This window comes from Canis aureus, chromosome 15 (assembly GCF_053574225.1).
Source record: "Canis aureus isolate CA01 chromosome 15, VMU_Caureus_v.1.0, whole genome shotgun sequence".
NCBI lineage: Eukaryota > Metazoa > Chordata > Mammalia > Carnivora > Canidae > Canis > Canis aureus.
In genome coordinates, this window is record NC_135625.1 from 50,315,813 (window position 1) to 50,342,902 (window position 27,090).

A 27,090-nucleotide genomic window follows, 5' to 3' on the forward strand; every position below is an offset into this window, starting at 1 on the left:
CCTGCTGCGCATGCCCGCTGCCTCCCTGGCTGAGGAAGGGCGCAGTGCGCATGCTCCCTTCCGGGTCAGCGGGTCAGCGGGTCTGTCACGGTAAATGGCGCTGGTGGCGGGAAAGTTGAGTGCTTGGTGCGCCCAGCCTTCGGGGCGATGTGTAGTGACTTCCACAGGGCCGAGTCTGGGACGGAGGTGAGAGCTGCCGGGACGGACGCGAGGGAGATGGGAACGGGGCGGTGGGCGGGCGTGGGACCCGGGAGGGCGGGGGAAGGGGGGCGGGGCGCCCTGGCGGGGAGCGCGCGGCGCCCTCGGCGGAGGGAAGGCGAGCGGGGCGGGACTCTTAGCCTCCCCTCTGGCCGCCCGCTCCCGCCTTTGCCCCCCGGGGCGGGCTCCCAAGACCGGAAGTCCCCTGAGGTGGGAGGGCTGACGAGCGCGCTCCGAGGCGGAGATGGGCACTCCAGCTGCGCGCACGGATAGGTGTGCCATTCCTGATCTCTCGCTGCGCGCACGGATAGGTGTGCAGTTCCTCATCTCCCATCCCACTGCGCACACGGATAGGTGTGCCATTCCTCATATCCCATCCCACTGCACGAATGGATAGGTGTGCCATTCCTGATCTCTCGTTGCACGCACGGATAGGTAGGTGTGCAGTTCCTCGTCTCCCATGCCACTGCGCGCATGGATAGGCGTGCCATTCCTGATCTCCCGCTGTGCGCACGAATAGACGTGCTATTCCTGATCTGCTGCGCGAACGGATAGGTGTGCCATTCCTCCTCTTCCATCCCACTGCGCGCACGGATAGGTGTACCATGCCTCATCTCCCGCTGCGCACACGGATAGGTGTGCCATTCCTCATCTCTGCTTGCAAGGTGCACGATCCAGAGCTGTCACATGTTAACTGCTTTAGAAATAGTAAACCCGCAACAGAACCGAGGAAAAGGGGGGGGATTGCCAGTTGGAGAATTTATAGCCGTTATCCAGGACAGGAGGTACTTGAGTAGGTTGCCTCCCCTTCGCCCTCTAGTTCCTATGTCTCTGCTTATGGCATCTGGGTTTAACCTGGCCGGCCCAGTTTGCATTTCCAGCTTAAGTTCCTCCCAAACCATGCCAGTTCTTTGACGTCCTGCAAGAATTTATTCAGGAATTGAACCAAGAAGTGTCAAGTGCTTATTACTATGTGTCAACCACTGGTTAAGGAACTTGGGAGTAAGAAGCAAAAGCAACAATTTCTGCCATCAAACTAGGAAGGGAGGGTGACTTTAAAGAAATGCAGCCTGTGTGGTAGAGCATGCTGTCTAGTAGAAGGGCAGGTATCACAAGCTAGTTAGGAGGAGGCAATGACTGAAGTCTTAAGAACCTTGTGAAATATGTTAGGTAAGGAGGGGGTGGCAGTCAAAGCAGAGAGTAGCATTTAATGTGGGTTCTGCCTCAAGAGCAGAGGACTTATTTAGGGGAACTGTAGGTAGATCTGTAGTTGGAACAAAGCTAGTGAGGGAGAGTGGGGTTGGGCAGGGAGACCTGAGAAATAGGTAGAGGTGGATTAGGAAGGATCTCTTATCCAGGTTGGGGAGAGAAGCAGTATTCTTAAGAGGAGTGAACAGACTCTTCCTGTGAAGGGCCAGAGGGTATTTAGGCCTTGCAGGCTAAGGTGTCTCTGTCAGAACTACTCAGTCCTGCAGTGCTAATGTGAAGGCATCCATAGGGAGGTGAACAAGTTAGTATGGCTGTGTTCAATAAAACTTACTTTTAAACTTTTGGATTTGACCTGCTGGCCATAGTTTAGAGCCACTGCAGTTAAAACTTTACTTATTTAAATGATTATTTGAAACCAAGGTTAAACCCAGATGACTTTTGCAGTCAAAACAAGCCTAGTATCAGGGATCCCTGGGTGGCTCAGCGGTTTGGCGCCTGCCTTCGTCCCAGGGCGTGATCCTGGAGTCCTGGGATTGAGTCCCACATTGGACTTCCTGCGTGGAGCCTGCTGCTCCCTCTGCCTGTGTCTCTGCCTCTCTCATGAATAAATAAATCTTTAAAACAAACAAACAAGCCTAGTATCTTAAAAATGGGAGCCCAGCACAGCCCAGTCATTGAACAAAGAATTTAGCGACACATCCTTGACCTGCCAGGTCTGCATGGAGACTCTAAGCCGATTGCCTGGCTCATATTACCAGGACAGAGGGGTGAAGGGGAGGATAAGGCGCTGGGCCATAGGTGCTACTTTATTCTTTTTCCTTTTTGTTAAGAAAACCAGCTAAGTGAATCTCTCTTCCTTTAAGAGTTCTTGGATACTTGATGGCTAGCACTTAATTCGTTTGGACACAGTTATCTTCCTTTGCACATTACTGCAGTACCTTATGGGTTCTACTTTGAGGCATCATGTTGAGGAAGATACTTGAAGTCACAAGCTAGCCCAAGAAACTGAAGTAAACTACTTTAAAATTTTAATTCACTAGAATTACAACTTTAAAAAACAGTAAATAATTCCCACATTTTGTGAGTATTAGGGAAAAGACATTGTATACAGGGTCTTCTAAGAAATTAAAGTTGCAAAAAAATATTTTAACAGATTCTAGAGATGGAATTATGGTAGAGCAGGTAGCGAGTGGAAAACTTAATAATCCCTTGATTTAAAGATCTGCATTTGACTACAATTTATAATAAAATAACCAAAAAAAAAATAACCAATTTTTTACCTTTTCTACTGTTAATCTTTATTTTTTACCCTGTTTATTTATTTATTTATTTATTTATTTATTTATTTATTTATTTATGATAGAGAGAGAGGGGGGCAGAGACACAGGCAGAGGGAGAAACAGGCTCCATGTCGGGAGCCTGACGCGGGACTCGATCCCGGGACTCCAGGATCGTGCCCTGGGCCAATGGCAGGCGCGAAACCGCTGAGCCACCCAGGGATCCCCTACCCTGTTTATTCTTCTTAACACTTAGCACACCTGACATTTTATGTTGATTTAAGGGTCATAGAGCAGACTTTTCGCTGTCTGTTGAGTTTACTCCTTTACTCCCAGTGTTTAGAACAATATTTAGCCCATAGTAGGCATTCAGTAATTGTTTATTTAGTGGATAAATTTCGTATCTTTCTCTTCCCTCTCCCCTTGTTCTACCTTGCTTCATGTGTCATATAGAAAACAAAAAATTTCACAGAAACTCCCTTAATTTTTCCTGTCTTTCTGTTACTGATTTGTAGTCTGTGCCCATCATTGTTAAAAACATACTTTATATGATTTCAGTTCTTTTAAATTTGTTGAGGTTTGTTTTATGGCATAGAATGTGATCTGTCTTCTTAGAAGCAACTTCAGAGTACTTTGAGGTGCCTGAGTGGATCGGTTGGTTAAGCATCTGACTCTTGGTTTTGGCTCACGTCATAATGTCAGGGTCCTAAGAATGAACTGCCCCCACACCCCCCACCCTCACCAGTCTCCATGCACAACTGGGAATCTGCTTGAGATTCTTTCCCCTTCCCTCTCCTGCTCCTCCCTATAGCATGCAGCATGTGTGCCTCAGTGCACACACAGTCTCCTTCTCAAATAAATCTTTTATTTATTTATTTATTCACAAGCGACAGAGAGAGAGGCAGAGACAGGCAGAGGGAGAAGCAGGCTCCATGCAGGGAGCCCAATGCAGGACTCGATCCTGGGACTCCCTGATCAGGCCCTGAGCTGAAGGCAGATGCCCAACCACTGAGCCACCCAGGCGTCTGAAATAATATCTTTTAAAAAAGAAAGTGCAACTTCTCCACTTAAATACGGATTTCTTCCATTCCATTCCTCCTTAAGGATTTTACTGCTACAGGTGTTCCCACTCCTCTGGTCATTTTTCTGTCTTTTGTACTTTTAATCTTCTTTTCCACCAATCATTTCCATTGGTATCCTAACATAAAATAACTCCTTAGATGTCTATGCCCCATCCAGCCCCATTCTTTTACTCGGCACAGCAAAGTGTTTGTACTTTGTGTCTGCACATCTTTATCTCCCAGTCACTCTTTAACCCATGGTGATCAGGATTCTGTCTCCCACTGTACCACTAAAAATTCTCTTGTCAAGGTTATCAGCCAACTTTATGTTGCCAGATGCTCATTTCTGAGTGAGCATTTCTCATTTCTTTTAGACTCAAATATAGGAACGCAACAGAATGTGTACTTCCTGTAGGCAAGCCGTTAGGAGGGAGGGAGGGAAGGAGGGAAGGGATGATCCATGCATGTCTAGTACCTGCTCTTGAAATAACACATTAGAAAATCTTCCCTGAGGAAGAGAATGAGAGAATAGGAGAATATGCCAAGAGTGTTTCTCCAGCAGAGTTCCTCACATGCAAAGTGAGAATAAGTGTTCAGCCAACATTAAGCTCCTATAATTTTGATTTTGTGCTTTACTGTTTTTTTCTGGGACTGCATATATTTGATTTTTTTATCTAAATGAAAATTTGAAGCAGTTTGATATAAATTCTTGATGAAATCTGAAGAATGCATTTAATGGGATTATTAATTTGTGGGATAGCATATATTTAAAATTTAATCCTTACAAATTCTGCTAGAAATTATAATGCTTCTTACACACCTTCAGAATGGCTAAAATCAACAGCACAAGAAACAATGGTTGTTGGCCAGTATGTGGAGAAAAAGAAATACTCGTGCACTGTGGTTGGGAATGCAACTGGTGCAGCCACTGTGGAGAACAGTATGGAGGGTCATCAAAAGTTAAAAAAAGAACTATTGATGATCCAGCAATCGAACTTCTGAGTATTTACCCAAGGAATACAAGAACACTAATTCAAAGGGATACTGTACCCCAGTGTTTATAGCAGCATTATTTACGGTAGCCAAAATATGTAAGCAACCAAGATGTCCATCAATTGATGAATAGATAAAGAAGTGGTACAGGGATGCCTGGGTGGCTCAGCGTTTGGGCATCTGCCTTCAACTCAGGTTGTGATCCCAGAATTTGCTTCTCCCTCTGCCTGTGTCTCTGCCTTTGTCTCTCTCATGAATAAATAAATCTTAAAAAAAAAAAAAAGAGGAAGTGGTATATACATACACTAGAATATTAATTCAGCCACAAAACAATGAAATCTTACCATTTGCAGCGACATGGATGGAGCTAGAGAATATTATGCTAAGTGAAATAAGTCAGAGAAAGATGAATACCATGTGATTTCATTCATTTAAGAATTGAAGAAATAAATGGGCATCTGGGTGGCTCTGTTGATTAAGTGGCTACTTTTGGCTCAGATTGTGATCCCAGGTGTCCTGGGATCCAGCCCTGCATCAGGCTCCTTGCTCAGCAGGGAGTCTGCTTCTCCCTCCCTCCAGCTCCTGCTCTTTCTTTCAAATAAATAAAATCTTGGAAAAGAAAAGAAGCAAGCAAAGGAAAAAGACAAACCAATACACAGACTCCTAATTATAGGGAACAAACTGATGCTTACCAGAGGGGAGGACAGTGAGGGGATGGGTGAAACAGGTGATGGGGATTAAGGAGTGTGCTTGTCCTGATGAGCACAGGATGATGTATGGAAGTGTTGCATTACTATATTGTACACCTGATTGTACACCTGAAACTATGTTAGTTAACTGGAGTTAAAAACTTAAAAAAAAAATTTGTGTTGCTTAAATTATCAAGTGTATATTTAGTAGTTTTTGCTTTATATGTATTTGTTTTTTCTTCTTATAGGAGGATTGCTTTTATTTTTTTTAATTTTTATTTATTTATGATAGTCACACACACAGAGAGAGAGAGAGAGGCAGAGACATAGGCAGAGGGAGAAGCAGGCTCCATGCACCGGGAGCCCGACGTGGGATTCGATCCCGGGTCTCCAGGATTGCGCCCTGGGCCAAAGGCAGGCGCTAAACCACTGCACCACCCAGGGATCCCAGATGATTGCTTTTAAATATTATTTATAAAAGCATTAGCTCTTCATGGAATGTACTTAGAAATGATGGGATTTAACCATATAGTATGTTATTCAACAATTGTCTTTTCCAAATAATTTTATTTATTTATTTTAGTTTATTTTTTTTAATTTTATTTATCTATTCACAAGAGACACAGGCAGAGGCAGAGAAACAGGCAAAAGCAGAGGGAGAAGCAGGCTCCATGCAGGGAGTCCAATGTGGGACTTGATCTTGGGACCACGGGATCACGACCTGAGCTGAAGGCAGATGCTCAACCACTGAGCCACCCAAGTGTCCCTTTTCCAAATAATTTAGACAAAAGCTTGATTGAAGAGCCAGGCCTAGTACTCTGCCCTGAAGGACAGTTGAGTTTTCAAAGCGGCAAAGGAGCCTGATTTCCCATGTGAAGAGGAATTGGTCCTCTAATTTATGGAACTACCATAAGAGCCAGATTTTGCATCAGTCACCTAAATACTGAGCTGCTGCTTTGCTTCACTTCCTTACTTCAGCTCCTTTCTTACATTCCCTGTGTTATAGCTATTTTTGCCTGAATTTCCTCTACATATGAATTGTTTTCATTTTCTAGGTGAAAACCTAGGCCTGTTAGGGGGCAGGAGTGGAAATATTTAGTTTAGAATGTTGGATTTAGGTAGCCTTTTATACTTCACTGGTTTGTAACGGCTGCTGCTGGGTGGGGTCTGTCTGCAAATATTTAATTAGAAAGGTCAGGGGATGGGACGCCTGGGTGGCTCAGCGGTTTGGCGCCACCTTTCGCCCAGGGCGTGATCCTGGAGTCCCTCGTCGGGCTCCCTGCATTGAGCCTGCTTCTCCCTCTGCCTGTGTCTCTGCCTCTCTCTCTGTCTCTCTCTCTCTCATGAATAAATAAATAAAATCTTAAAAAAAAAAAAAAAGAAAAGAAAGAAAGAAAGGTCAGGGGAAATGAGCCTTTATCCAAATGAGTCTTATATAGACATTTACCTTAATGCCATTTGTTTCTGGTTAGTTTGATCTTTAAGTTCTTCCTTCTGCTCTTGTGTAAGCTTTTCTGCAACCAAATGCTCTTTAAAGAGACCTATATGGTAGGTATTCTACTTACTAGGTGTTGAAGGTATAGGATTGCACCAGAAAGGCCTTGTGTTAGTATGAAGAACTTAGATGATATACTCATGGACACGGAATATTCAAGGACTTTTGTTTGGTAGAAGTTTGCAGACTATCCAAACATAAAAATCAAGATAGGGGCAGCCCCTGTGGCCCAGCAGTTTAAGCGCTGCCTTCAGCCCAGCGTGTGATCCTGGAGACCCAGGAGTCCCACATCAGGCTCCCAGCATGGAGCCTGCTTCTCCCTCTGTCTGTGTCTCTGCCTCTCTCTCTTTCTTTGTCTCTCATGAATAAATAAAATATTTAAAAAGAAAATCAAGATAGTTTGAGGTTCTTTACGCTCTCCACCCTTCCCAAGCTTGCCTACATGTGCTCTGTTTACCTTTAACAGGCAGCTGAGTTTCTGCCAAACAAAGCATTTCTCCATGGTAAGCCAAAATAGATTCTTTTCCTTTTGAGTTTTTACATCCAGGTGAGGGAGACAGGTTGGTGTAATGTGTTAAGTACAGTAACAGCTTCATGGAAAGAGGTGGCCTTGAGAGATGTGTATTATCATCATTTGTTCAAAAGTCTTGACCTTAGGGGCACCTGGGTGGCTCAATGGTTGAGCATCTGCCATTGGCTCAGGTCGTGATCTCAGGGTCCTGGGATCAAGTCCTGCATCAGACTCCCTGCAGGAAACCTGCTTCTCCCTCTGCCTGTGTCTCAGCCTCTCTCTGTGTCTCTCATGAGTAAATAAAATCTTAAGAAAAAGTCTTGATCTTAGAAATTTAAATGAGAAAATAGGCAATGGATTCCACATAGAAAAAAAGCATTTCTCTATCAATGCACATTTTGTGTTTAAAAGAACTATATGCTAAATTTCTCATTCAAAATTGAAGGTGCTTTCCACAAATTAAAACTGCCCGCAAGACTGAAGAAAAAAGCCGACAAGCCCACCTTGTTATGAAATGGCTTGTTAAGGACTTTACTCACTGAGCTGTCTCTAGCAAGATGAGTAAACCTTAGCAACCCCACCTCCCTGAAGACCGGCATTTCTAGCCCTGGGGGTTGGGAGTGCTTCAGGGGCCACCCAAAAGGAGACTGTTTAATGGATGTGTGTCCTAGGTCTCCAGGGCAGGTCAAGGATGTTGTGCCTTAAGGGTGTACTTAAGGGTGTGGTTAAACAAAAGGAAATTCCCAAGAATGTTGGGAGGGAGCAACATGCTCCTGGAGGTCCCAGGTCATTGGCTGGTCCTTGGGATGATTTGTCCAGGATGGCATTAGTCAGGGTCACACACCTTTGCAGCACCTGCCTCTATTTCTCTTGTAGCATCTACAGTACTTTACTGCAGTTTTGTAACCTGCTGACTGTCCCCTATTAAATTCTTTGAAGATGGAAACTGCTACATCTGTGTATCCCTAGCACCTCCCTCAGTTCCTGGGACACTGTTGACTTGGCTGAAATGTTTAGCAGTGGATATCTATACAATTAAGTATTATCCCCATTGCAGACCATATACTTGTTACGGTAATAGTGCTGCCGTTGAAGACATTTAGGGCTCCTTGTTGCTGTTAGAGGGAGTACTAACAGAGATGGTTGAAAGAGGCCAGGTGATTACGTAGACAGGATCTCAGACAGATTTTGGATCTTAGTAGGTCCAAAATCCATTTCATCTCTGTACTCAAATTTTATTAGACTCGCCACTACTGACTGTGAGACATTGTAGCACAGTAGAAGAACCCCAGCCTTTGGGAGCCAGAATAGATCTCCTAAATCATGACTCTGGTATCTACTAGTTTTCTCATCTGAAAAATAGAATGGTAATAAATACAAACCAAATGTCAAATCTATTAATTAACAATATTAGTGAAACTGCCAAATAGACTAAAATTGTTGTGTCCACTGTGCATTCTTTCCTAAATAGGAAATTTGGCCTCAGAAAGATTGTTGAGAGAATCAAGAGAAATCCATCACCAAGCTAATTGCCCAATGTGTTAATCTTCCCTAAAAGGATTAAACTGTCTTGTCTGGCAGAACTTATTCGGGTTTCCTTTATCCTGGACACTTAATAAACTCTTTTTTGCCCTTCAGAAGCTCCCGATTGATTATACCTGGCTTCTTTCAATAATTCCTTAAATCTAGACATCATTAATTTTAATTTCTATAATAGGTTTGTGTCAGGCCTTAAGGTGTTTTTTTTTTTTTAAGATTTTATTTATTTTTTTGAGAGAGACAGAGAGAGAAAGAGAGATACAGCCAGAATACAAGTAGGCGGAAGGAGAGGGATAAGCAGACTCTACACTGAGCATGGAGCACAATTTAGGTTCAGTCCTATGACACTGAGATCATGACCTGAGCCAAAACCAAGAGTCAGATGCTTAACTGACTGAGCCACCCAAGTGCCCCTAGGGTCTGCTTTCTGCTTTCTGCTTAGGTTTGGAAGATATCTCATCCCATAAAATGGCTTTTATAAACTGTTACTATTATTTGTATCGTAATTTGTAAGGGTAAATCTAGGTTCTGGGATGCAATTTTACTGCCTCTGTACTCTGTATACTCTGCTTTGTCATTGCAAAACATTATTTTGAATATTCTCTTTCTTTTAAAAATTTTATATATTCATGAGAGGCACAGAGAGAAGCAGAAACATATAGGCAGAGGGAGAAGCAGGCTCCTCACAGGGAGCCCGATGCAGGACTGGATCCCAGGACCCTGGGATCACAACCTGAGGCAAAGGTAGATCCTCAACTGCTGAGCCACCTAAGTGCCCCTTGAATATTCTCAGTAGTGGGAAGTTTTCACCCTTTGAAAATGAATTTGATTTTTTAATTGGTGGCGATTCAGATGCAAACTGGCTAACAGCCAATTTAGTGAAGGGAGTAATACATTTTTGTCCAAGTGTCATGTCAATGTAACACCTCCTTGAACACTTTCTTACAAGGACTTCTCACAGGGGAGAATTCTAAAATATTTTGAGGGATCCCTGGGTGGCGCAGCGGTTTGGCGCCTGCCTTTGGCCCAGGGCGCGATCCTGGAGACCCGGGATCGAATCCCACGTCGGGCTCCCGGTGCATGGAGCCTGTTTCTCCCTCTGCCTATGTCTCTGCCTCTCTCTCTCTCTCTCTCTCTATGTGACTATCATAAATAAATTAAAAAAATAAAATAAAATATTTTGAGCAGTGACAATAAGAATAAACAATTGGAGTAACTTCCTAAGTTAATCATTCTGATGAAGAGGTTAGCCATGTGTATACATGCTTTTTCAAACATTTTGAAGTCCTTTAATTGAGTTCCATCTTGTCCATGAAAGTTTCTGTCTTGTCCTTCAAGCTGGACTGTGCATCTTCTTTTTTTTTTTTTTTATTTTTTTTTTTTTTTTAAATTTTTTTATTTATTTATGATAGTTACAGAGAGAGAGAGAGGGAGGCAGAGACACAGGCAGAGGGAGAAGCAGGCTCCATGCACCGGAAGCCCGATGTGGGATTCGATCCCGGGTCTCCGGGATCACGCCCTGGGCCAAAGGCAGGCGCCAAACCGCTGCGCCACCCAGGGATCCCTGGACTGTGCATCTTCTAACTCAGTGGTTCTCATACTTTTTAGCTTTAGGGAGTGCATTAAAAATTATTGAGAATTTGAAAGAGATTTTGTGCATTTTTTGGTGGGGGTTGGTGGTACAATAGATATATAAGTTTCAGGTATATACCATAATGATTTAATATTTGTTTATGTTGCAAAATGATCACCACAGTAAGTATGATGATCTGTGATCAGTAAGTGGTGATCTGTCACCAAAAGAGCTTTTAAAAAAATATTTTAGGGATCCCTGGATGGCGCAGCGGTTTGGCGCCTGCCTTTGGCCCAGGGCGCGATCCTGGAGACCCGGGATCGAATCCCACGTCGGGCTCCCAGTGCATGGAGCCTGCTTCTCCCTCTGCCTGTGTCTTTGCCTCTCTCTCTCTGTGACTATCATAAATAAATAAATAAATACCTTTAAAAATTTTAAAAAAACAATATTTTATAAAAAATATTTTATTTATTTATTCATGAGAGACACAGAGAGGCAGGCTCCATGCAGGGAGCCCCATGTGGGACTCAATCCCAGGACTCTAGGATCACAACCTGAGCCAAAGGCAGACGCTCAACCACTTAACTACCCAGGTGTCCCACCAAAAAAGCTTTTGTTTTTGTGGGTTATATCTGTCAGTGAAATTGGGAAAATTAATTTTTAAAGTTATTAAATAGCAGAAACAAGAAAGTTTATTAAAGTGAAAAGTATACTCCAGATATCTCTAGAGAGGCAAGCTCTAGAAAGAGAGCTGCACTGAGAAACTTAAAATTTTTAAAATTTACATCCATATACAAGTGACAATAATAATCCCTTTGAATATTATAATAAATATTTTAATGAAAGATAGCTATATTCCCCTAAACAAAAAAATGTGAGGACTGAAACTGTTTTACATATTTTCAAATCTCTTTAATGTCTGGCTGAATTTAACTGGGTTCTCATCTCTTCTGCATCCAGTCTATTACTGTACGTTGTTCTGGTTAAAGTACATGAGGACTATCTAGCCTTTCACAGATAGATACGGGAGTTGGAAAAAGAGGGGGGGATTTGAAGATCTTGTCAGCTAATTGTGGATTTTCTTCTTTGGTTCTATACCAAAACTTGACAAATAGTAGTTTCCTAAAAGTTAATTGCAACGTAGATATAAAATTTTAGCAGTGAATTTTTCATACATTAAAGCCAATTGATTGGTCTGAACACTGGGAGTGAATCTTTTACCCAGGAATATTTTAACATCATGCATTGGTCTTTGGAAATATTGGTTCACTGAATTACACGATCTTTGAGGTAGTGATGTGTTTTGTTAGATGATTATTTTTAAAAATCACATTCATTAAAACACTGGTGATTCACCAAAAGGACCTTAAGTATTGGGAAGCTGTCAGGGTCACAGTACTGGATGAGTTTTCCAAAATTCAAATGTTATCATTGGCAACAAGTACTGTCAGTTTTCTTGAAATGACCAGCGTACTTTCTGTGTTTTCGATAAAATGTCTGCCAAATACCAAAGTCTGTATAATCAAAGTTTGTCTTTTAGTCGTTCTTTTAAATAAAAGGGTAGGCTATGAAAAAAGCATTCTACTGAAATAATCAACTCAAGTGCTTTTCCTAGAGAAAAAAAAAAACCCGATTGTATTTCATTTTGGAGCAGAAACCCTTAATTGTGTGTGAAGTTGGGGAAGGCTCTAGGAGCAGCCTTTACTCCAGACAGAATGCAGAGTTCCAGATCCCCAAGACTACACTCAGCTCTGATATTAATTGCAAGTTGAGGGGTCCCTGAGACTGCCTTTAGGTATAGCAATTCAGTAGAAGGACTCACAGAACTCATTGGAAACTGTTAATTCGTGGTTATGGTTCACTACAGGAAATGGATGCAGGTTTGAAAGCAGCTAGAAGAGGATGAAAGTCCGGGAGAATTGCAAATGTAGACCTTCCAGTTGTCCTCTCCTGGTGGAGTTGTGGATGGTACTTGGTTCTCTCAGCAGCAGTATGTGACTGTCTGCCAATCATGGAAGCTCACCTGGACTTTGGTGTCCAGAGTCTTCATTGGGCTCACTCATGGAGACACAGTCAACTGCCCAAACAGCTGACATCACTCTACAGCCCCTCTGATACCTGAGATCAAGTTGACCCAAAGCCCCAACCCTAAGTCACTCTGTTAGACTCTCTGGTGTGGCTGAAGGCCCCCTGGTAAACAAAGACACTTTTATCAGGCAGGATATTCCAAGAGAGTTGGAGATGACCTCTTAGGATCCAAGGGCAAAGGCCAGACCTCTGCAGTCAAGGTTAAATTCTTTACTGCTAGTATGTGGCCTGTGTTATCATAACTTTAAAAAGTAGTCAGGGGTCATGATTTAATACAACTAATACTTTTAACTGCATCATCAAAGGCATTCTTATGAAAAACTAGTTTTGCTTGTTTGAGTTTTTTTTTAAGTGGTGAAGAATGCTGTGTCTGCAGGGACATAGTTTGATGCCACTGCCTTGTTTCTGTCAGCATTTTCATCCACCACTGCTGTTACACTATCAGTGCAAGCGTCAATTTAGGGAGAAAGACAGATTATGTCTTCATCATAGTACCCATGAAACGAGCCTTAACTTCAGATACACCTTCAGAATCTGCTCTAACTCACTGTAGAGAGCACTGTATCTCTTGTGTATTGAGCAGTCTTTACTTTGTTTTGTAATAAAATGTCATTTAGAGGACGGACACAGCAAGTTCTTTGAGGGTTGGTTGTCATCTTCATCTTTGTAGTCTGCATTTTACCTGCCATGGTGCATTGTATGTAACAAAAACTCAATAAACATTTGCTAAATTAATGTATAGAACCCTTTCATCACTTCAGGAAATCTTTTCAGAACTTTTGCTTCAGTTTAAAAAAAATCTAAAGTGACTGCTTTGTTCCCATTTGTGATATGCTCTTTTTTTTCTTTTGTTGTATGGAAGAGTTGTCAAATCTGTGCTGATTTCTTATAAACTTGAGAATCAGCTGTGATAGCTTTGATTACATGTCCTTCATTGACATTTAAATCAGTCATGCAATTCTGTTTGCTGTCATCCTAACTACTTTTGTTTTGGGGGAGGGGCACTCCTCTCCAGATTAGTGTGACAGACTCCATCCTTGTTCCCTTTTAGCCACCGAGATAATCTATTTAAAATGCAGACGATGATAGCTTGTGTTCTACTTACATTGTGCTTACTTTATGCAAAGCACTTTTTTAAAATACTCTGAATCGTCAATAACTTTGGGAGGGGAGATACTGTTTATCACTTTAATGATAAGATACCTGAGGCCCAGAGAAGGGAGTTAGCAGATCTAGTTCTGAATTCCCAGCTGTCTACTTTAAACTATTTGAGACTGCTTCTCAGAGACTGCTTCTTACACTGTTCCTTACAATCCCTTCTCTTGTCTACAAACCAGAGAACAAGCTCCTAAATATGGCATCTAAGATCTTCTGTGATGTGACTTCCGCTCTTTTAGGACTTAACTCCTGCCTATTTCATACCACGAGCTCTAGCAGTTCAAGTTTACCTACATGCAGAGTGCTCCTTTCAGCCTCTGCACCCTGGCTGATATCACATCTGCCTGTACCCTGATTCAAATACTGTGTATTTGACCTAACAGGTAAGGATCTTGATTTGAATTCAAGTCTCAGATTTGCCCCTTCCTGTGTGACCTTACGAAGTCACTAAGTTAGGCAACTAGAGCCTCATTTTCTTCATCATGAGGATTAAATAAGAATGCAAGCAAGGTGCTTGCACCCAGGGCGTAGGGAACAGCAAGCCTTCAAACCTCAGAAGTTCTTGGTGGCGTCATCATTATTCCTAAAATTACCTTTTGCATAGCAGATCTTGCCAATCCTGGTATGCCTTTATGTTGTGATTTATAATGAGAAATATGTATTTGGTCTTTATCCCCATTTCTGGCACAGAGCTCCTAAAAATCCTTGGAATTTCCTATGTGTTCAGACTGACAAACATGTCATTTGTTATGTTAATGAGGTGACTTTTGGACCCCACCTATGGATAGGGACTGGTCATCAGGAGAAGGAGCCATGTGATTAGAAGGTTGGAATCTTCAGTCCCACTCTCTGACCACCAACCTTCTGGGAGGGCAAAGGAGCTGGAGACCGAGTTCAACCACCAAAGGCCAGTGATTGCATCAACCAAGTCTATGTAGTGAAATCTCCATAACACACCCCCCCACCCAAAGACAGGGTTGGAAGAGATTCCAGGTTGGTGAACATATAAATAGAGGTGCTGAGAGAGTGATGCTTCCAGAGAATGAAAGCTCCTCCCTTTTTCCCCAAGCCTTCCCTGTGCATCTACTCCTTTGAGCTCTTCCTGAGTTGTATCCTTTTATAATGAATGGGTAATCTAGTAATAAAATGTTTCTCTGAGTTCCATGAGCTGCTCTGGTAAATTAATGGAACCTGAGGATCCTAACAGATGGAGGTGGGAGCTCCTTGAGGATGGCTTTTCTCTACCTTTTTCCTTTGCCCCCTCTCACTACTAGAAAAAGAATTTACAATATACAGGGCAGACAGATAAAAAGCTGATATCTGTATAACAAGTGTGGTAAGTAAAGTGAGAAAGAAAAATTGTGACACATAAGAAAGATAAATACTTTGCAGTTAGTAGTTTGGTCCTATATCCCAAACTATATAATCAGCTCTTCTGAGGGCAGGGACTCATTTTATACCTCAGTATTTGATACATAAACAAAAGAATGACGTATTTCCTGAATAAATGAACAGATTTTTCTCCTAAATTTTATTTCCTATTTCATAATTTCTTCCAAATCCTCAAAACTTATTGAGTTTTTAAAATAGACTTTAGGAAAATTGTGTAAATACAGATTTGTAAGATTTTGTATTTTTAGGTAATGAGTTTTTCCTTCTCTTTTTCCTTTTCTTTTCTTTTGCAAGCTCCTTGCCCGACTTGAAGGTAGAAGTTCCTTGAAAGAAATAGAACCATATCTGTTCACTGATGAAGTTTCATCTGTACATGGTAAAAACAATTTCAAATCAAAATACAGTGTCATACATTAAGTCTTATAAAACGTGTTCTTTTCCAACATATATTCATTTATATGTACATACTTGTAGCAAATGGCTATATGGATTAACCTGTAAAATTAAAAAGTGAGAATAGATCATGACAGGACACTTTATCTGTGTCGAGAGAAAGTTTGGCTCATTTGCAGTAAATTTCAGAATAAATACTGACCTCTGTTATCTTGACACGTTATTTGTGGGAGTTTTGTTATAATTTATTTTTTATTTTTTTTTTTTATTTTTTTTTAATTTATTTTTTAATTCCTTAGAAGTTTGAGAATCACAGGAAAGTCCTTAGGTACCCTGTTGTTAATATTTCTATAGAAGGGAAAAGACATACCTGCTTGTTCCACTAACACTTCTACACTAGGGAAAACTTACAGAAAGGTACTGTGCTTGCATTGTTTTCTTCTTTAGTGTAAGAAGAACTCTGTAGAGATATAATTTATCCGTTTAAGTGTGCAGCTTCATGGTTTGTAGTATTCACATTTCTTTACCTGTCACCACAGTTGATTTTAGGACATTTTCATCACTCCAGAAAGAAAGCTGTACCTGTTAGCAGTCACTCCCCATTTCCTCCCACATCCCTCAGCCCTAGGTGGTCACTAATCTACTTGACTCTCTAGACTAGCCTTGTCTGCATATTTCATATAATTGAATTACACAGTATGTGGTCTTCTATGACTGGCTTCTGTTACTTTGCATAATCTTTTCAAGTCTTATCACATTGTGGCATGTATCTGTAGTTCTGTTTATTGTTAAGTAATACTCTGTTGTATGGGTATACCACATTTTGTTTATCCATGCATCAGTTGATGGACATTTGGGTTTCTTTTTGCTGTTATGGATAATGCTGCTGTGGTTATCTGTGTACAAGTTTTTCTCTGGATGTATATTTTCATTTCTCATGAGTAATACCTACGAGAGGGACTTTTAGGTTCCTGTGGCAACTATGTTTAACCTTTTTTGGAACTACCAGACTATTTTCCATAGCAGCTGCACATTTTACTTGTCACTGGGGATGAAGCATAGAAAGGTTCCAATTTTCCCACATCCTGCAAACAAATGTCATTGTCTTTGTTTTTTATTATCCCTTCCTGGTGAGTATGAAATGATACCTCATTGTGGTTTTGATTTACATTCCCTTATGGCTAATGATATTAAGCATCTTTTCATGTGCTTATTGGCAATTTGTATGTGTGATTTGGAGAAATGTCATATCTTCTCATTTAAAAAAAATAGGTTGTGTTTTATTATTGGGTTGTAAAAGTCCTTTATATATTGTAGATACAAGTCCCTTATCAAATATGATTTATAAATAGCCTTTCCCACTCTTTTTGTTGTCTTTTCACGATCTCGGTGGTGTCCATTGAAGCACAAGGCTATTAAATTTTTTTTAAGGCTTTTCATTTTTATGAAGTCCAATTTATTTATTTATCTTTTTGCTCATACTTTTGGTATAGCTAGGAGGCTATTGGCTAATCCAGGGTCAGGAAGATTTATGGTTTTGTTGTTACTGATTTCTATTTTCATTCTTTTCTGTCAGAGAACATACTTCTGTGATTCATTCTTTTTAATTGGTTGAGATTAGTTTTATTGCTGAACATATGGTCTATCTTGAATGTTCCATGTACACTTGAGAAGAATGTGTATTCTGCTATTGTTGGATTGAGTGTTTTCTTGATGTTTTGTATTTCTGGTTGGTTTCTAGCATTCAAGTCTCCTGTTTCTGTGTTGATCTTCTACCTAATTGTTCTATATGGTATTGAAAGTGAATATTGAAGTTACCAACAATTACTGTTAAATTGTTTATTTCTCCCTTTAGTTCTTAGTTTTGCTTCATATATTTTGGGGCTTCATGCACTGTTGGGCATTTACAAGAGTATTATTATACCTTATTGATGGATTGATTCTTTTATCATTATAAAATGTCCTTTGTCACCTCACACCCACTATGATAGTTACAGTAAAAAATAACGAGTGTTGGGTGAGGATGTAGAGAAATTGGAACCCTTGTGCACTGTTGATGTGACTGTAAAATGGTGCAACTACTGTGAAAAACAGTATGGAAGTTCCTCAAAAAATTTAAAAAAGAACTGTCATATGATTGACACATCTCAGTGGCTCAGTCAGTTAAGTGTCTGACTCTTGATTTCCACTCATGTCATGATCTCAGGGTTGTGAGATGGAGCCCTGCAGGTTGCGTCTGGGTTCGGTGCAGAGTCTGCTTAAGGTTCTTTCTCTCCTTTTCCCTCTGTCCCTCCCCACCCCCCCACTACCCCCGCTTGTGTGCCTCTCTCTCAAAATAAATAAATAAAATCTTTTTTTTTTTTTAAATAAATAAAATCTTTTAAGAAAAAAGGAAGTGCCGTATGATCCAACAACTCCACGTCTGGGTGTATCTCCAGAAGAATAGAAAGCAGAGTATTGAAGAGATAATTTGCATACTTACGTTCATAGAAGCACTATTCATAATAGCTAAGAGATGGAAACAATCCAAATGTTCATTGACAGATGAATGCATAGACAAAATGTGGTATATGCAAACAAGGGAATATTATTCAGCCTTAAAAGGGAAATCCTGTCATGCTACTATGTGGATAAACTGGGAGGACATGCTAAGGGAAATAAACTAGTCACAAAATGAAAAATACTGTGACTTCACTTATATGAGGTATCTAAAGCAGTCAGATTCATAGGAACGGAAAGTAAAATGATAGTTACCAGGAGTTGGGGGAAAAAGGAGACAAGGGGACTTGTTCAGTGGGTTCAGAGTTTCAGTTTTGCAGGATGGAAAAGCTCTGGAGATGTTTTACAAGAGTGTGAATGTAATTTAACACTACTGAACTATACTTAAAAATGGTTAAGATGGGGATCCCTGGGTGGCGCAGCGGTTTGGCGCCTGCCTTTGGCCCAGGGCGCGATCCTGGAGACCCAGGATCGAATCCCACATCGGGCTCCCTGTGCGTGGAGCCTGCTTCTCCCTCTGCCTCTGTCTCTGCCCCTCCCCCCCCCCGTATGACTATCATAAATAAATAAAAAAATTTAAAAAAATGGTTAAGATGTAAATTATGCTGTCTTTAGCAAAATGGAAAAAATATACTTCTTTTTCGTCTCTAATAACAGTTGTCTTAAAGTATATTTTGTCTGATAATAGTATAGCCACATCAGCTCTCTTTTGGTTACTGTTTGCATGGCATATCTATTTCTATCCTTTTGTTATCAATCTATTGTGACTTAGTGATGTGAAGTATTCTTATGGTAGATAGCCTACAATTGCATCAGGTGTTTTTATTCCATTCTGCCAATCTCTGCCTTTTGTTTGGACTATTTAATCCATTTATAGTTAATGAATTACTGATAAGATAGGGTTTACGATTACCATTTTGCTCTTTTAGGTAGTATTATATCTTTTTTGTTTGTATTTTCCTCCATTACTGTCTTCTTTAATGTTAAGTAAATATTTTCTAGTGTACCATTTTATTTAGTGGGGAGAGGCAGAAGAAGAGGGAGAGAGAATCTTTTTTGGGGGGAGCAGGGGGAGAGAGTCTTAAGCAAACTCCATACTCAGTGTGGAGCCCACCATGGGCTCCATCTCACAACCCTGAGATCATGACCTGAGGTGAAATCAAGAAGCAGGAGTTAAGACACTTAACCAACTGAGCCACCCAGGTGCCCCTAGTGTACCATTTTTATTCCTGGTCCTTTTACTTTATTCCTTTTACTTTATTTTTTTGTGTTATTTTCCTAATGGTTGCTCCAAGGATTACAATTAATATCTTAATTTAAAGCAATTTAATTTAGATACATATCTTAATTTCAATATTTCATAAATACTTTGCTACTAGGTAGCTCGATTTCCTCCCCCTTCCTTTGTGTTGTTAATAAATTACATATTTATATGTTGTATGTCCATAAACACTTCTAAAATTATTACTTAAAATTATTCCTTAATGCAAGAAATTAAAAAGCCAGTACAGCAGAGAAATTAAAATGTATTATAACAGAAATAAAAAAATTACTTAATTCATTTGTTTCTTAAGTCAGATAAATGGGAAAAGGTGACAAATATAAAATATGTACTGTCTTTCATACTTACTTAGGTAGGTTGTATTTACCGGTGGTCGTTATTAACTCATTTGGATTCAGGTAACTCTCTACTGTCCTTTCATTCAACCTAGAAGATTCCCTTTACTATTTTTTATAGAACAGGTCTGTTAGTAAACAATATTCTAAACTATCAGTAAAAGACAAATTTTGACTAACCATGTTAGACAAAAGATTGAACTTTGTATTCTATCAGAAAGGATGTTAAGTTGGACCTTATGAAACTGACACTAAAGCATGAGTTGGCAGCACCACTTATACATTTGAATATTACATTTGTAGAAACTTTAAAAACACCATCATGTTCAGTCAGTAACAAAAAAGTTTATCTAATTTGGATTAACACCATCTTAATTTCAATATTTTATAAATAGACATTTTAGCTGTAAAACTAGTTAAATGAATACTAATTGGAGCAATAGCAGACTTAAGACTGGTATTATAAGCATTATTTATCAACAGTAGTTTATCAGAAACCATATAAGGAAGGTCAAAGTGAAGCAATAAGAGAGTTAGGGATTATAAGAAACTAATGCCATTCTAAACATTTCTATATGCTTTTTGTAGTAGTTACTCTGTACTATATACCAATTACCTCTTCCATACCATAATGATTGTAATCTGCAAATACAACATATTTGTCATACAATTAGTAGATTGGTACCAAGATGATGTATTTTTTTGGCTTCTCTTTTTTATCCTTATTTTGAAGGATCTTCAGATTCATAAACTCACTCTGACAATCTGTTACCCAGATCCCTTACAGCATTCTATTTGTGAGAGCAACTATCAAGGCCAAACCATCCAGATTTTCTGATTTAGTTTAATTTGTCAAGTGCCAAACTGTAGAGGTGTTTTTTTGGGTGTGTGTGTGTGTGTGTGTGTGTGTGTGTGTGTGTGTTTGGGGGTGGGGGTAGGGGTGGTTTTTTTTTACTGCAAGTTGTCATACTCAATACTTTTGAATGGACAAGGGTACAATTTCTGTTGTAGCAGCTCTCAGAAACATTTGAGATAGTGACTTCAAATACAGCTAAAAGGACGGTGCCCCTCTGTAGAACATCACGTTTGAAAAAGATTTTTGTTGTGAGGATTAGACAGTAAATGTTTCTAAAATCAGCAAAACTGACTTCAATTCATCATTAAACATACTTGTAGGGAATCTAGGACCTTAATGATAATATTTATGTGTAATTTGCAAGTTGCATATTTTATTTCTCCACTTGTTACAAATGACCCTTTTACTGCCTTGCTGTTAATCTGTAAAAGAAGAAGAGTGTTTTTATATACCATTTAATAATTTCCTAACCAAGGATTTCACCTTAATCTTTGCCTCATCTCAATCATGCCAAACCAAGGATCTGCAGAACTCATATACTACATCATCTATTTCTTAGTAATGTGTGGATTTAGCAAACCTTGTTAAACCGTGTAAGCAAGTGTTCTTAAAGGCATAACTCTTTTGAGTTATCCAAAAGATGTTAATGAGCACCACCTCCTCTCCAAGAAAATATCTGGCAAGGTTTTAATTTTTTTCCTATTCTGAGAATTCCAGAAACATCCAGAGAGAGCTCTCACAGTTACCCTCTGGCCAGCGTCACGTATTTCTGTCTTCCTGTAGAGTCTCTTCTCTTTTACTTCAGAATATGTTGCCTTTCTCTTACCTTCGTTTGACTTCATTTGACTCCCCAGCGTCATGAACCTGCTACTGAATATTTTTACTTTTTTTTTTTAAGATTTTATTTATTTATGCATAAGAGACAGAGAGAGAGAGAGAGAGAGAGAGAGGCAGAGACACAGGCAGAGGGAGAAGCAGGCTCCATGCAAGGAGCCTGACATGGGATTCGATCCCTGTCTCCAGGATCCCACTCTGGGCTGAAGGCAGCACTAAATCGCTGAGCCACCAGTGCTGCCCATATTTTTACTTTTTAAATGAATGTAAGCCATCATATTTTTTCCCTTATTCCTCATGTGCCCTCTGCCTTCCCTTCAGCCTGGTTCTTGGAAGAACACTGAGTGCTCCCTGGAGTGCCCTTCCATCTCTTTTCTGAATATCTGATTTTGAAGTTTGTTTCATAAAATAATATTTGTATTAAATGTGGTTTTGCAAACTACACATTTTTTGCTATAAGGTACTATCCAGGACCAGTTCAGTGATCTGTTCCCAAACTGCAATTTTTTTACTTTTAGAAATTTTGTGCTATTGAATGTTATTTAGTACAGTTTCATTTTCTTGAAATGTTTTGTAGTCTGTTTCCTCCTAATTTTTTTTAAGATTTTTTATTTTATTAATTCATGGAGACACAGAGAGAGAGAGAGGCAGAGGCAGAGACACAAGCAGAGGGAGAAGCAGGCTCCATGCAGGGAGCCCGATGTGGGACTCGATCCTGGGTCTCCAGGATCACTCCCTGGGCTGCAGGTGGTGCTAAACTGCTGCACCACCGGGGCTGCCCTCCTCCTAATTTTTATATTAAATTTCTGTTTTGTATGTCTTCATGCTGACTCCTCTAACGTAGATGTATCCTAAAAATTGAGTTTTTGACCTCTATTCTTAATTTTTTGTTCATTCTCACCCACGAAATTGAGCTGTTTTCGGTTTCTGTGTAGCTTACTCTCTGATCATTGTGGCTACATATTGATCATACATAATAAAACATTATTATTGTTTTGAATCTTAAATTCTAGTGGTTATAAAACATTTTTCTTCTATGACACCCTAGCTAACATAGCCTTTTGAAAGCTAAATTCTTGTTAGGATATTTATGTGATTATGTGACTTTAAAATCCCTGCTTTCCTTATGTATTTGATTTGTATGGGTACTTCCAACCCTGTCTCTGAGAAGAACCTTTCCATCGGTACGTTAGCTTTACCCTTAACCTTCTGAATAAGTGATGGGGGCTGAAAACCTGACACAAACTAGTGTCAGCACGTCTTGAGGGCCAGGTCTTATTCTTGCTTGCGTCCTCTGCTGGTCTCTTGTTTCACACCTGCTGGACTCTGGGAAGCAATGCCACACCTCTATCTCTGTCCCCTACCCGACTTGCTTCCTTTCAAAATGTCATGTTCCAAAGTCCACTGTGGACCTTTACTCCTTACCAGATCAGGACTTATATTTTCATTTTTTAGATGTCTCTCAAGAAGTTCTCAAAGAAAAAGGTAATCTGATGAAGTGCATCCAAAAGATACTGTGTTTTGTGCTGGAGATGGAATAGTGAGGTTCCAACTTAAAGTAGCATACAGGAAATACAATGAAATAGGCAAAATCACACAGCATGAGGGATGCCAGCTGGCTCTGTCAGTGAAGTGTGCGGCTCTTGATCTTAGGGTTGTGAGTTGGGTGTAGAGATTTTTTTCCCCGAGATTTTAAATTTTTAATTAATCTCTCTTTAAAAAAAATTATAGAGCACAATAACTGTGATGATGAAAGGTGATAAAGTTTGCTTTCTTTACCTCAAAGTATTGTTATTAGGACCAAATGAGGTATCATGAAGTTGTCCCTTTTCATCTGTAAAGTACGATGAAAAAGTTAGTTACTATTGATTGGCCTCTTCTGCCATTTCTGGGGAAAGAAGAGAAGGTTTGGTGCAGTCTAATTGGCTTCCCCATGTGTTTCTCTGTGGTTCACTGTGTCCTCCAAACCCTTTTTAAGATTAATCTTGCTAAACTTCAGCTTTCCTTCACTACCATTAATATCTGTTCTATGTTAATGTTTCATCTAATGCATGTAGTTCTCTTTCTATCATATAGTGCAGTGAAAGACTTAAGGGAAAGATAACAGCTTAGCTCCTCAGTCATTATAGAGAGTAAACTGAATATCTGGCTTAAATAGTTTTTATCACTACGTTAACTTTCAGTAAGAGCATCAGTGAACAATTGTTATTGTGAAAATAGTTTTACTCCTTGAGCTGGGATCTTTTGGGGGAAGGGTGAGGAAGAATCCTCTTTATTTAAATTTTGAATTGCAAATTACATGTGAGGTTATGGTAGAAACTGATTGAAGTTTGATACTACCTTAAATATTGTACAGTGGTAACATGCTAGATTTTTTTTTTACACAATGTGAATGTTCCAATCTATAATGGTTTATTAGTAATAACAGGAAATAAAGTAACTGGACTCTCAGTAGACTGTAATTTGCTTGGGTCCCAAGAATCTGCATTTTTAACACAGTGTTTCCAATTATGTGATTCAGCCATAAATTAAATGGAAACAAACCAACAAGAATTGGAAGGCCGCTGTTCAGAGTGGATTTTGAGGAGCTCTGGAGGCAGGAAAACTTCCCCAGGTGTTTAATTTGTGTTGTCTTCATTGGAAGAGTTACTGGAACCTATATAGTAAAGATTTGGAGTCTTTGAAGTTCAGGGTAGTTTACTTAAATTTATAATGCTAGGAAAATACTTTACAGTGCAGATGTCATTCCAGCTGGGCACAATTTCAAGAAATTCATGTAGCAGAGAATAACTGATAGCATTTTAGAAATGTGGACGGATGTTCTCAGCTGAGGGACGCTATTGGCATTTAGGCCTAAGAGCTGTGGACTCTTATGGCTCTGTATGTGTGAAACTGCACAGTCAAGAATTGTTCTGCACATAATGCCAGTAACACTGAGAAACCCTAGTTAGGGATTGTTTCAGTGTGTAATGAAGTCCAGCCTAGTGGCTTACCTGAACCAGGCTTATTTTCCTCATCTCACAGTGGTATAGAGGCAGGCCCTGCATAGCTGGGGTAGGGTTCTGTATTGTCATCAATGTCCTGGGCACCTCTTGTCTTCCTGTTCCACCATTCTTAGGGCCCACCCTATTTAGGGTGTCCCTTTTATACTCACCGCTTCAGCGTGGCTGCTTCCCCTACAGAGTCAGGGGTGGCAGAGCAGAAGTGGGGTCTGTATCAGGAGAGCAAAACTTAGAAACTCCCAACAGAAATCTAATTGTGTCTCATTGGCTACAACTGTGATATCTCTGACCCTTTTCTGCAAGGGATACTGAGAAAAACGGTTTTTCAATTGGGCGCATTGCCTTCCCTCGTACCCTCAAATTGAGGTTTAATACTTAAGGAAAAAGAGAGAATGTATATTGGGTAATCAAGCGCCAGAAATGGTGTGTACCATAGTAATCAGTAGATTTTTGAAAGACCATAGGTCTGGCACTTTAGTAACATCACCAGTTTCAAGTGTGAGTGCATGTAGACCCCTCCCCAGGAGATTTCCTTGGGTGCCCTTCAACCCTGTCATTCTGTTTTTCACATTTTCTTGATGCTAATTAGTAGCCAGCTCCTTTCCCAGAGGTGAAATTTAATGATTCAGTTTCCTTATGTATTTGAATTTGCTTATATGGACCCATTTTGGCAAATGGATTTAGATTTTCTTTCGCATTCCAGTAAATGTCTTTTCAAACATTGTTGCAGACTTTTCATTCTGTAGCCTACCGTTACCGTGCTGCTGCATTTTGACTGACATTTTTAAATTTTACACAGGTGATATTCTCGAATTTCATGGTCCAGAGGGAACAGGAAAAACAGAAATGCTTTATCATTTAACAGCACGATGTATACTTCCAAAATCGGAAGGTGGACTGGAAGTAGAAGTCTTATTTATTGATACAGATTATCACTTTGATATGCTTCGGCTTGTTACAATTCTCGAGCATAGACTATCCCAAAGTTCAGAAGAAATGGTAAAACACTGCCTCGGAAGGTTGTTCTTGGTGAACTGCAATAGCAGCACCCAGCTGCTCCTCACACTGTACTCACTAGAAACTGTGGTTTGTAGCCACCCGTCCCTCTGCCTTTTGATCTTGGACAGCCTGTCAGCTTTTTACTGGATAGACCGTGTCAATGGAGGAGAAAGTGTTAATTTACAGGAGGCTACTCTGAAGAAATGTGCTCAGTTCTTAGAGAAACTTGTAAATGAGTATCGCTTAGTACTTTTTGCAACAACACAAAGTATAATGCAGAAAACCTCAAACTGGACAGAAGGACCTTCTTCTGCCTTTAACCATCCGAAGGAGGCAGATGCAGACTATAGACCCTATCTCTGTAAGGAGTGGCAACAAGTAGTAAAGCACAGAATATTTTTCTCCAAACAAGAGGATTTTAAAACCAACCAATTTTCTTTAGTTTCACGTCATTTAAAAAGCAACAGTTTAAAAAAGCATACTTTTGTTATTGGAGAAAATGGCATTGAGTTTTGTTGATATGTATCATAAAATAGTGTTTTTCAGGATATTCAAAATTTTTAAAGTCTTTACTGAAATAAAATGATCCAATTATAAGGCTTTTTTTTTTTTTAAGATTTTTATTTAGTTATTCATGAGAGACACAGAGAGAGAGAGAGAGGCAGAGACACAGGCAGAGGGAGAAGCAGGCTCCATGCGGGGAGCCCGACGTGGGACTCGATCCCAGGTCTCCAGGATCACACCCTGGGCTGAAGGCGGCGCTAAACCACTGAGCCACTGGGGCTGCCCCCCCCCCTTTTTTTTTTAAAGATTTTTATTTCAATTATAAGGCTTTAAACTCTGGGAAAATTAAATAATATAAGTGTCTCTACACAGAATGGATTTTTTTTTTCTTTCCAGAATGGATTTCTAAACTAGTACAGTAAAACTGTAGACTATTCTGTTCTTAAGTTGTTGAAGCTAAATCAAAGTGCTGGTAAAAAGTAAACTGTATATTAAGCCTGTTTTAAAACTAAATAAATAATCTACACGTTGCAGCCTAAATAAAATGAACTTTTATAACTTTGTGTCACATTTCTGGAATTTTGTTAAGTACTTGTTTAGGAAAGTTTCAATGCATTTCTGATTTCTCATATGTAACTCCTTTAGGAAGCTGTGACTTTGGAAAATGTTTCTGCAGAGCTGTTATTTCTGCAAAGGGAATGAAAACAAGGAGCCTGCCCATCTGCCTTTCGCACCAAAGACTGGAAAGTCAGGGCATTTTGATCTGATTTAGAGTGACTCCAAGATGGAGTTGCATTCTGGTTGGATTTCTTCATAATTTTTTAAACACAGGGAGATAATATTCCCATTCAAGGAATTCTGTGAAGATAGTTTTGAAATTTTCGTCTCCTCCTCCTCAAGTGAAAGACAAATGCTGAAACTGCATTATAATTCTATGTTACTAGTGTGTTCTTACCCATTTGGAATAGTCCAGCCATACCATGAAATGATCAAATTATTCCCAGCTGAGAGCTAGATAACCTTCTGTACTTTGGTCAAGGGATGACCAGAATGGGAAGCATGCACCTCTGGCAATGTATTGTGGAGAGGAAGAAAAATCTCAGAACTTCTCTTTATACATCTTGATCTAAGAAAAGGTAAAATTGTATCAATGTTTGATATTCAGATTGACTGGTGCACCCACCGACCTGTGTCAGGTTGTCC

General features: G+C 39.9%; 1 protein-coding gene across 1 annotated transcript; it reads left to right on the top strand.

Moving 5' to 3' along the window:
• The first annotated feature begins 28 nt into the window (after window positions 1-28).
• Window positions 29-26,445, top strand: XRCC2 (X-ray repair cross complementing 2). The gene is made up of 3 exons (XM_077849568.1): window positions 29-186; window positions 15,478-15,559; window positions 25,184-26,445. The coding sequence occupies exons 1-3, from the start codon at window positions 148-150 to the stop codon at window positions 25,900-25,902; spliced, it is 840 nt and encodes a 279-aa protein (XP_077705694.1). The 5' UTR covers window positions 29-147; the 3' UTR covers window positions 25,903-26,445.
• Window positions 26,446-27,090: the final 645 nt, after the last annotated feature.

Coding starts and splice junctions, on each gene's coding strand:
- XRCC2 (XM_077849568.1), top strand. CDS start 148: ATGTGTAGTGACTTCCACAGGGCCGAGTCTGGGACGGAG. Junction 187..15,477: donor GGGCCGAGTCTGGGACGGAG/GTGAGAGCTGCC, acceptor TTCTTTTGCAAG/CTCCTTGCCCGACTTGAAGG. Junction 15,560..25,183: donor TGAAGTTTCATCTGTACATG/GTAAAAACAATT, acceptor AATTTTACACAG/GTGATATTCTCGAATTTCAT.